The 11,338-nt window shown below is 41.4% G+C and overlaps 1 protein-coding gene across 1 annotated transcript; it reads right to left on the bottom strand.

The window, feature by feature from the left end:
- Positions 1 to 3,570: 3,570 nt before the first annotated feature.
- On the bottom strand, positions 3,571 to 10,570 carry LOC112221315 (G/T mismatch-specific thymine DNA glycosylase-like). The gene is made up of 11 exons (XM_042327263.1): positions 10,419 to 10,570; positions 10,088 to 10,158; positions 9,193 to 9,410; positions 8,600 to 8,799; positions 7,364 to 7,433; positions 6,943 to 7,078; positions 6,693 to 6,775; positions 6,208 to 6,302; positions 4,948 to 5,122; positions 4,534 to 4,659; positions 3,571 to 4,068 (listed from the first exon to the last, which is right to left on the bottom strand). Exons 2-11 carry the CDS (start codon positions 10,141 to 10,143, stop codon positions 3,911 to 3,913), a joined length of 1,317 nt encoding a protein of 438 aa, XP_042183197.1. The 5' UTR covers positions 10,144 to 10,158; positions 10,419 to 10,570; the 3' UTR covers positions 3,571 to 3,910.
- Positions 10,571 to 11,338: the final 768 nt, after the last annotated feature.

Raw genomic sequence — 11,338 nt, 5'->3', positions numbered from 1 at the left:
CAGTTACACCGGCGGGCCCTGGTGGCAATAAATTCATAAAACCAAAAGCTTACCTTGACTTGGAAGAGTTTCAGTGTTGGATAGCCATAGCCAGCTAGCTAACATAGCATCCCTCTCGGTTTGAGCCGGATGTTTGAGTAAAAAAACATATACAGTGGGGAGAACAAGTATTTGATACACTGCCGATTTTGCAGGTTTTCCTACTTACAAAGCATGTAGAGGTGTGTAATTTTTTATCATAGGTACACTTTAACTGTGAGAGACGGAATCTAAAACAAAAATCCAGAAAATCACATTGTATGATTAAGTAATTAATTTGCATTTTATTGCATGACATAAGTATTTGATCACCTACCAACCAGTAAGAATTATGGCTCTCACAGACCTGTTAGTTTTTCTTTAAGAAGTTCTCCTGTTCTCCACTCATTACCTGTATTAACTGCACCTGTTTGAACTCGTTACCTGTATAACAGACACCTGTCCACACACTCAATCAAACAGACTCCAACTTCTCCACATTGGCCAAGACCAGAAAGATGTGTAAGGACATCAGGGATAAAATTGTAGACCTGCACACGTCTGGGATGAGCTACAGGACAATAGGCAAGCAGTTTGGTGAGATGGCAACAACTGTTGGTGCAATTATTCGAAAATGGAAGAAGTTCAAGATGACGGTCAATCACCCTCAGTCTGGGGCTCCATGCAAGATCTCACCTCGTGGGGCATCAATGATCATGAGGAATCAGCCCAGAACTACACAGCAGGACCTGGTCAATGACCTGAAGAGAGCTGGGACCACAGTCTCAAAGAAAACCATTAGTAACACACTACGCCGTCATGGATTAAAATCCTGCAGCGCACACAAGGTCCCCCTGCTCAAGCCAGCGCATGTCCAGGCCCGTCTGAAGTTTGCCAATGACCACCTGGATGATCCAGAGGAGGAATGGGAGAAGGTGGTCTAATGAGACAAAAATAGAGCTTTTTGGTCTAAACTCCACTCGCCATGTTTGGAGGAAGAAGGATGAGTACAACCCCAAGAACACCATCACATCCATGAAGCATGGAGGTGGAAACATCATTCTTTGGGGATGCTTTTCTGCAAAGGGGACAGGACGACTCCACCGTATTGAGGGGAGGATGGAGGAGATCACGAGATCTTGGCCAACAACCTCCTTCCCTCAGTAAGAGCATTGAAGATGGGTCGTGGCTGGGTCTTCCAGCATGACAATGACCCGAAACACACAGCCAGGGCAAATAAGGAGTGGCTCCGTAAGAAGCATCTCAAGGTCCTGGAGTGGCCTAGCCAGTCTCCAGACCTGAACCCAATAGAAAATCTTTGGAGGGAGCTGAAAGTCCGTATTGCCCAGCGACAGCCCCGAAACCTGAAGGATCTGGAGAAGGCCTGTATGGAGGAGTGGGCCAAAATCCCTGCTGCAGTGTGTGCAAACCTGGTCAAGAACTACAGGAAACATATGATCTCTGTAATTGCAAACAAAGGTTTCTGTACCAAATATTAAGTTCTGCTTTTCTGATGTATCAAATACTTATGTCATGCAATAAAATGCTAATTAATTACTTAAAAATCATACAATGTGATTTTCTGGATTTGTTTTAGATTCTGTCTCTCACAGTTGAAGTGTACCTATGATAAAAATTACATGCTACTGTAAGTAGAAAAAACTACATGCTTTGTAAGTAGGAAAACCTGCAAAATCGGCAGTGTATCAAATACTTGTTCTCCCCACTGTTTATTTTTTTAAATACAATTGCTTCTCAATTTTGGAAGAAATGAATGAGAAAAACAGTTCAACTTTTGTCTTTCTCGCTCTGTGATCCTTTAATTGGGTGGACAATGTCACGTCATGCTGCAAGAGCTCTGATCGGTTCGAGGATGTCCCTGGGAGTTGTCATAATGATTGTATAAGTCTATGGAAGGGTTATGAACCCAGCGTGAACCAGCAGAGTTCGCCCGTTGTTTGTTGCGTCACCTCGCCTTAGCTGAGGAACTCATATCTCTTTAAAACCAAACCCTAATCACATTTGCTAACCTAAAAAACTACATTTTTTTCACATTCTTACTTTATAGCCATTTTTTACTTTGCAACTGGCCTATCAAGTGGGAACCCAGCCAGGGTTGCCAGGAGAAAAGCCTTTTCAATTTGATGGTAGGATATCAGGATACAGAATGTGGTTATGAGGGATTATCAGTGCCACTTTGTAAATAAATGCTAAATAGGTGTGTGAAAATGATACATTAATTTATATTTTCATATCAGTGTGCATGATTAATGCCACAAAATTCAAAAGAAATTGAACATTTTGATTTGTAAATGGTGAACATAACTTCCTAAATGAAAATCCCAAATGGTAAAGAGAAACTGGGTGTTTGTTTTAATTTTCCAACTACCAAATTAGCATGGTCTCTTTTCCATTTTCAAAGTGTATGCAAATAGCTTATCGGAGGCGTGAATGAGGAGAGCAACACGATTCCCACGTGAAGTAGTACTTTCTAGCCATGCTGGGTTCTCTGTGTATTGGTGTGACAAACGGTGTGAGCCCAGGGGTGTATTCATTAGGAACCAAACGGAATGAACCGGAGGGGGACCTACCTGAATTTCTCCAATAGAAACTTAGTTTTTGTTCCAAAACGGTCACTGTTTTGCTATGGAAACCGTTTACAGTTTCAGAACCAAATGGAAGCAAACAGGGAAAAACCAGAGTTTCTACTGAACAAATTCAGATAGGTCTTTCTCCGTTTTGTTTGCTTCCCCTTAATAAACGTTTTGCAACAGAATCAGTGGAATGAATACACATCTAGTCTCCTGTGGCAGAGGCATCCATTCCATGTCCCGTAGGTCCACGGTAGCGTTTTGAAACCTGATTGGCTGAACACGTTATGCAACATCCAGGGACTAGCATTGGTGGTCATCTAAACATTTGTCATGATAAGACAAGGCATGGTTATTTCTGTATAATGAAAGGAGTGATTCAATTCTGCGTCCAGGGACATATTCTGGTTTGACATTGTAAGATGTCTGTCTTGTTTGGTCAATTATAAACTCTGTTTCTCTGCTGAAGATCAATATATGGTTCAGAGGTCAGATGAATGATATAACGTCATGATCATCAGTCATGAGGAGGAAACTGGGGCTACCTTCACCTGAAACGGTCTCTAAAATGGCCTGGAGAAAACTGCTGAGGACCTGGAAAAGGTGGCTGTGAAGCCAGGAGACGGAAACTAGGGTCGTGTTCATTAGGGCACACCGTAACAAAACTCAAAGCATTTCAGTGCCTCCCTGTTATTCCAGTTCTCTTTAAAAGCTTTCCACTGTTGAATTCACTAGACATAAAGCAGAAGCAAACAGGGGAGGTATTATTTGAATTTGTCCAATAAGAAAAACTTCATTTTCCGTTGCATTATGTTTTCATACGGTGTGCCCTAATGAATACGGCCCATGTCGTCTTGGAACTGTCAGGCACCTATCTTTTTCATTCAACTTGATCACTTTACATGTCATAATGAACCATGTACATCATTAAGTTCCGGATTCCACAAAATAACTGTCAATGTCAGTTGTACAACTGATTTAATATCTCTGTAATAACAAACGTAAAAATTCCAGAGCACAATTACACTTCCACATGTGAGGGATACAACAAAATCCCATTCTTTAAAAATATAAAAATAAGACACTGGACACATGCTGTATGAAATGCAATATGAAATGCAATAAATAGTTATAAAAATTAATGGGGAATAAAATGGGCTGTGTTTTAAAAGAGAGAATTTGAAAAACAGGAGTCCAGTCAAGATGGGCCATTTCTCCTCCATCTTCCTTCTAGTGTGACGCATGCATTATGATGCCTCAGAAACGGTGTGACCCAATGACTTTCTTGTGGGGGGCCTTCTTCAAAAGGTTTCTGCTCCCAACTGAGGTTGAGCTACATTGCTACTGTTACAGCTAATGTCCGGTATCTGGTCTGCAAACGACTGTGTCATCCACTGGTCGTATGGCATGTGGTTCAATGGTGTAGCTTGGGCTTGGGCTTGGTCCTTACTGGGCATTGCTAAAAGGAGTATAAAAAAAAACACAATTTATTCAGATGTAAAAATGGTATCCACGACTTCATCTAGATAAAGGGCTTCATCTGACTCTGGGTCAGTAGATTAAGGGCTTCATCTGACTCTGGGTCAGTAGATTAAGGGCTTTATCTGACTCTGGGTCAGTAGATTAAGGGCTTTATCTGACTCTGGGTCAGTAGATTAAGGGCTTTATCTGACTCTGGGTCAGTAGATTAAGGGCTTTATCTGACTCTGGGTCAGTAGATTAAGGGCTTTATCTGACTCTGGGTCAGTAGATTAAGGGCTTTATCTGACTCTGGGTTAGAAGGTAAAGGGAAGTAACCCTTTAACAAACCAACAGCTGTATGAATAGTGATGGCATACATTCATCTTTAGGGTCTATTTTCCTATCAACCGAGATGCACTAACGAAAGACAAAAAAAAAAAACTCTTCAGAAACTTTCTCTCACCGGTCTCTTTGGTGGAGGAAATGTTGCAGTAGCTTGTGCTTTGCCTTGCCTCCTCGCGCTCCCCGTCGCAGGTCTCGTACTCAGGATCCACCTGCTCCTCCTTGATGGTCATCCTCTTAGCATCCTCTGTAGCAGTGGTACAGGAAATACAAGATTAGTGATCAACAACACTGCTCTTCAACACGATTGCCAATCTAGAGAGCACACCCTGATTTATCATTTGAATGTACACCACATGACTGAATATAATTGGCGTAACATGACGTGCATGATGGCATCCTTATCAATGGCATTATATTCAGTATATATATCAGAGATTCAGTTAACGGGTTTCTCATGTTCGTTCTGAAATAGCAGCGTGAACAAGACTTTGAAGTTTGGCAACGCTTAACTCCGTCATGACCATTATTTTACCTTTGGCAAGTCCCAAGTCGAAGTGGTACTCAGTCTCTTGCACCTCGCGGGCCACTGAGACCACACCTTTGATCTTGTCCCGTAGCTCCTTCAGCTTGATGTAGAAGTGAACCTTGTCCTGAGCGCGGGGGAACTGGGCACAGCGGGGGCTTGACGAAGGCATCAAGTAGCACACCTAGGATGTATGCAATGAGTGAAGACAATCGCAACGTTGCAGGTAGAAATGTTTGGAGACGACACGGCTCACAGCTCTACGTGACATAACGCTAAACTTGATCTACAATACATTTCTATCTGAATCTATAAAGTTGTACCCTCTTGAACAGACCCCAAAACAACAGTAGAAACAGACAATGAGAGAATGGATACAAACATGTGCGACTAGTTACTATACAGAACAAAAATATAAAAACGCAACATGTAACAATTTTAAAGATTCTAAGGAAATTTGTCAATTGAAATAAATTCATTAGGCCCTAATCTATGGATTTCACATGACTGGGAATACAGATATGCATCTGTTGGTCACAGATACCTTAAAAAAAAGGGGGGGGAGGGGGGCGTGGATCAGAAAACCAGTCAGTATCTGGTGTGACCACCATTTGCCTCATGCAGCGTGACATCTCCTTCAAAATAGAGTTGATCAGGCTGTTGATTGTGGATTGTGGAATGGTTTCCCACTCCTCTTCAATCGCTGTGCGAAGTTGCTGGATATTAGCAGGAACTGGAACACGCTGTCATACACATTGATCCAGAGCATCCCAAACATGCTCAATGGGTGACATGTCTGGCGAGTATGCAGACTATGGAAGAACTGCAACATTTTCAGCTTCTAAGAATTGTGTACAGATCCTTACGACATGGGGCCATGGATTATCATGCTGAAACATGAGGTGATGGCAGTGGATGAATGGCACAACAATCTCGGTGCATTCAAATTGCCATCGATAAATCTAGTTGTGTTCGTTGTCAGTAGCTTATGCCTGCCCATACCATAACCTCACCATGGGGCACTCTATTCACAATGTTGACATCAGCAAGCTGCTCGCCCACCGGTCAGGTGGATGGATTATCTTGGCAAAGGAGAAATGCTCACTAACAGGGATGGAAACAAATTTGTGCACAACATTTTTAAGAAATAAGCTTGTGTGTGGAACATTTCTGGGATCTTCTATTTCAGCTCATGAAACATGGGACTAACACTTTCTTTACATGTTGCGTTTATATTTTGGTTCAGTGTATTTTGGTAAAACTACTTACTGTTTCGGTTTCTGGGATTTTGTACGGCTGTAAGCCAAACTCAAGTTTCTTTGCCTTCACTCCAAAGATCTCTTTGCTGAAAATTTCGTAAATACCTGCCGAAGAAGAGTAATTTAACCTTAATTCAACTAGGCAAGTCAGTTAAGAAAAAAATCTTATTTACAATGACAACCTACACCGGCCAAACCCGGACGACGCTGGGACAATTGTGCACCGGCACTATGGGACTCCCAATCATGGCCGGTTGTGATACGGCCTGGATTTGAACCAGGGTGTCTGTAGTGACGCCTCTAGCACTGAGATGCAGTGCCTTAGACCGCTGTGATACAGCCTGGAATCGAACCAGACCGTAATGCAATGAATATCATCATTAAATTATGTGGGTCTAACTTTTGTCGAAATGACAAGTATTTCTGTTTTTATCTGTAAAAGACAAAACAAACTATAATTGTAATTACTGATATCCTCTTTAAAAACGTGCTCACATTTTCCGTTGAAAGCTGCGATTAGTGGCTTGTATTTCTTCAGCTTCTCCACCAATTGCCGGCCTCCTTCACGAAACTCTTTGCTGTAGATATAGTAACAAAGTTAGCCTAGACAATGAACCAATAACCATGACGACTATGAACCAATAACCATGACGACAATTGTAACTAGAAAGAAAATGCATCATGGATGTTTAATGACATCTGTGCTTTTTTTATTACTATAGGTTTATTACTATAGGTTTGACACCTTGAGAGGTCTTTGCTTCCTGGCGTTGTCCTCTCCACCATGTTGGTAAAGCCAATGCCATACTTCTCCGGCAGGCTCAGATCGTGCATGTGGTTGAGCTGCTCATCAGTAAGACCAGAGAGGAACAGGCATTTCCCTAAGGTCCAAAACAAAAACAAGCTCAATCACTTTCATCATACTGTTACTAATAACGGGGGTTGTGTTCACTAGGCACGAAATGGAAGAAAGCGTTCTAAAACGAGTCAAAGAGAGGAGGTACCGTTTGAACTCGTCCAACAAGAATGGCTTGTTTTTTTTTTCTTCCGCTGCACAATGTTTTGCTTTGTTGTGCCCTAATGAACATGACCCTAATCAGGCAGTCAGTATGTGGTATTACAGTACTCTGTATGTATGTATGGAAATTGAAGTGAGTGCTACGTACAAAAATGGTTTCCTGGGTTTGGGTAATGTCGTCCCTTGTAGGCTGACAACAGTCCTGGATTGATACCAATCTGAGAAAGGGATCATAAATTATTATTGCAAAATGCTAGAGTCATTTTTGATTCAATTCAAATTCACAGTACATGGGTTTAATCTAATGAAAAATTGTGTTTGATCCAATGGGCTATCATCAGGGTAGAATGGTGTGTATATTCCAGGGGCTATCATCAAATCAAATCAAATGTATTTATATAGCCCTTCGTACATCAGCTGATATCTCAAAGTGCTGTACAGAAACCCAGCCTAAAACCCCAAACAGCAAGCAATGCAGGTGTAGAAGCATCAGGGTAGAATGGTGTGTGTATTCCATGAGCTATCATTAGGGTAGAATGGTGTATTCCATGGGCTATCATTAGGGTAGAATGGTGTATTCCATGGGCTATCATTAGGGTAGAATGGTGTATTCCATGGGCTATCATTAGGGTAGAATGGTGTATTCCATGGGCTATCATTAGGGTAGAATGGTGTATTCCATGGGCTATCATTAGGGTAGAATGGTGTGTGTATTCCATGAGCTATCATCAGGGTAGAATGGTGTATTCCATGAGCTGTCATTAGGGTAGAATGGTGTATTCCATGTGCTATTATTAGGGTAGAATGGTGTATTCCATGAGCTATCATTAGGGTAGAATGGTGTATTCCATGGGCTATCATTAGGGTAGAATGGTGTATTCCATGAGCTATCATTAGGGTAGAATGGTGTATTCCATGAGCTATCATTAGGGTAGAATGGTGTATTCCATGGGCTATCATTAGGGTAGAATGGTGTATTCCATGAGCTATCATTAGGGTAGAATGGTGTATTCCATGGGCTATCATTAGGGTAGAATGGTGTATTCCATGTGCTATTATTAGGGTAGAATGGTGTATTCCATGAGCTATCATTAGGGTAGAATGGTGTATTCCATGGGCTATCATTAGGGTAGAATGGTGTATTCCATGGGCTATCATTAGGGTAGAATGGTGTATTCCATGTGCTATTATTAGGGTAGGATGGTGTATTCCATGAGCTATCATTAGGGTAGAATGGTGTATTCCATGGGCTATCATTAGGGTAGAATGGCCTATCATTAATAATGGTACAGATTTTTTTTTAAATGGCCAAACTTTACATAAACAGCCCTACTCAACATCACCAGTCTGAAAATTTCACAAATTAAATTATGTTAAAACTCACTATCAAAATGTCCAGGTTGTGGTCAATAATATCTGGCAGGGTTTTGGCCATAACCTCATCCACTGACATGCCATTGAAACGGTTAAGGGTCCTTTTGGCTTTCTTCAGGGCCTCTGCCTGATCGTAGTCCTCCTGCGGTTGGCCCTCCCCCGGCTTCTGTTTGGGAGGCCGACCTCTCTTTCTCTTCCCTGGCGTCGGAGCTAAAAGACAGAAAATGAACAAGTTTGCAGGGGAATCCATTTGAGACGAGGTGCAGAATCGCAACTCTTGATCACATAATGAGTGATTATCCGGGAAGCAAAAGGGGATTTATTTTTTTTTTAAATCAGTGATCCTGTGCAGTCCGACTGCATCGTAGTCAATCTCAGACATGCCCAATGATTCTGTGGAAGGTGCCAGACAAATATAATTGGATTGATTACTGGAACAGCACTAGGGTGAGGATAGATCAGTTCATGTTAACACCAGGGTGGTGGGGACTGGGGAAATGTGTACGCAGAGGAGAGAGCGCACAACAAATAGAGCTGTACAAATATTGACCACGCAAACATGGCAGACGGCATGGCTAAGTAAGGGGGGCGGTCATCACATACCTTGTGATGTATCCACAGGCTGATCGTGTTGGACTATTGGCTCTTGATGGAAGTCGTGATGGAAGTCCAGCTCTTGGTGGACAGGGAGGTCCTGGTGGACCGACAGCTCCGTCATGACCCGGTCCTCTCTGGATCCCTCCATGTAATGACCCATATGGCCCGTGTTATGGTACTGCATCACATGTTGAGCTTGGGGGTGCTGCTGGGTGGACTGGTACCTACAGGTCCATAAGACAAAAGAAACAGACTGGGGTGACACCATCTTCTTTTGTTTTCAAATGGGGTTTGTCCAGAGAGGTGACAAAAAGAAATGACTGAGGGTCCATAGAGAAACTGTTCATGCTCCTAGAATACATTTCACACACACATTGGTTTGACGTCTCATGTTTCCTGGTCAGAAAACATTTCATGGCCCAACTTTTGGATTTGACATGGGTGCGTGTGCTATTAATGATCATGTTGTAAGGATGCATATGTTTTAACGTCTAGGATTACTTTAGTTAAATGTAAATGGCCTATCAATGACATGTCACCTCACTCTGCATCCCATAGAGTAACTTCGCATATAAACTTCCAATTAGTTTTTTTCTTTGCAAATCATTATTTAATCATGTACATTGTACCATGTAGAAATGTCTGCCTTCCTGCCAGTCTGTCCTCACAGGATCATAATTGTTTCTTAATTTTAAAAAGTACAGTGTTGGGGGGGGGGGCATGCTTTGTCTAATAATGACATTAATACATAGCCTGCTGTAGGCCATGGCGATAGGAACTGTTTTGACAGTTGTTGCAAAAGTAGCTTTATTTAATACATGTTGATGGAGACTGACACTCCACAGCAATTGTATTTTATGCAAAAACCTCCCAACACCAACGCGTTCGGAGGACAACTCACCACTGTTGGAGATAATCCGTAGGAACCGTCAGTGACGTATACTGCTTTTCTTCCATCTTTACGAGGATTTACTTAAATAAATTAACATTCATGTTGCTGTTAGCTACAATGATATGCCCTTTTACACTGTAATTTACCACAGTAGGAGTATTGGCAAAACTATCGGCCTTTAGATTTGGCAAACTGATTGTTATCACAACACCACAAAGACGTTTGGTGGTAAGAAGGGTTACAGACTAACATTCATTCTAGCTACTAAACAAGCTTGCTGGGGAATTGCAAGGGGAGTATATAAACGTGCTAATACAAGAGATGTTGACTAGCGACATACCTGTTATACATATGTTTAGAATTCCTTTTTCACAAAATGTACCGATTGAGGGCGATCAATGGACCCAAAACAAAGACCATTTAGGAACATTGGGGTGAAGCGTCTTTTCAGTTTATTGTTAGCTTTACCGTAACAAAAGTATTTGCGTTGTCGCCGCCTACTGGGTTGGAGTGTGGAGCTCACATCATTAATCCATTCAAAATTAAATCAAATTGTTTTGGTCGCGTACACATATTTTGCAGATGTTATCGCGGGTGTAGTGAAATGCTTGTGTTCAACAGTGCAGTAATGCCTAAAAATACACCCGAATACCCAAAATAAATATCAAATAATTAAAATTAGAACGAGCAATGTCAGAGTCCGGACTATAAATATATATGTATATGTTCGTGTGTATAGACATTATGGACAGTATATGAATAAAAACAATTGTGTACAGCAGCAGTTATAGGATGAGCCTTGACTAGAATACAGTACATACATATGAAGTTTATTATTATTATTATTATTGTTATTGTTAAACCTTTATTTAACCAGAAAGGGCTCATTGAGATTTAAAATCAATTTTTCAAGAGTGTCCTGGCCAAGATCAGCAGCACTAAGTCATTACAAAAATTACAGACAAACAACATGAAAAACTACAAGTAATCTAGTAAAAACCATAGAATTCACAAGAGTATAACGAAATCAAAAACAGCAAATTTAAAAAATTGACAGGTCAGGGAATCAGTCTCAAGATCATTCATCAGTGATTTAAAAATACCAATCGGGACAAGTTCTACCAGTTTAAAAGTATTTTGTAAGGCGTTCCAAGACGATGGCGCAGAGTACATAAAAGCCCTTTTACCAAATTCAGTTCAGACATTTGGAACAGTTAGCAGGAGAAAGTCCAGCGAACGAAGAGAGTACCCACCACATTT

This window comes from Oncorhynchus tshawytscha, linkage group LG01 (genome assembly GCF_018296145.1).
Source record: "Oncorhynchus tshawytscha isolate Ot180627B linkage group LG01, Otsh_v2.0, whole genome shotgun sequence".
Classification (NCBI taxonomy): Eukaryota; Metazoa; Chordata; class Actinopteri; order Salmoniformes; family Salmonidae; genus Oncorhynchus; species Oncorhynchus tshawytscha.
Note: the sequence above shows the minus strand (reverse complement) of the source record. Positions and strands in the feature narration are given on the sequence as shown.

What these genes read in the sequence shown, in the direction of transcription:
- LOC112221315 (XM_042327263.1), bottom strand. Translation starts at nt 10,143, where the DNA reads ATGGAAGAAAAGCAGTATACGTCACTGACGGTTCCTACGGATTATCTC. An exon ending in ACGGATTATCTCCAACAGTG is followed by an intron (nt 9,411 to 10,087) that starts GTGAGTTGTCCT and finishes ATGGACCTGTAG; the next exon opens with GTACCAGTCCACCCAGCAGC. An exon ending in TTCCTCCACCAAAGAGACCG is followed by an intron (nt 4,069 to 4,533) that starts GTGAGAGAAAGT and finishes TACTCCTTTTAG; the next exon opens with CAATGCCCAGTAAGGACCAA.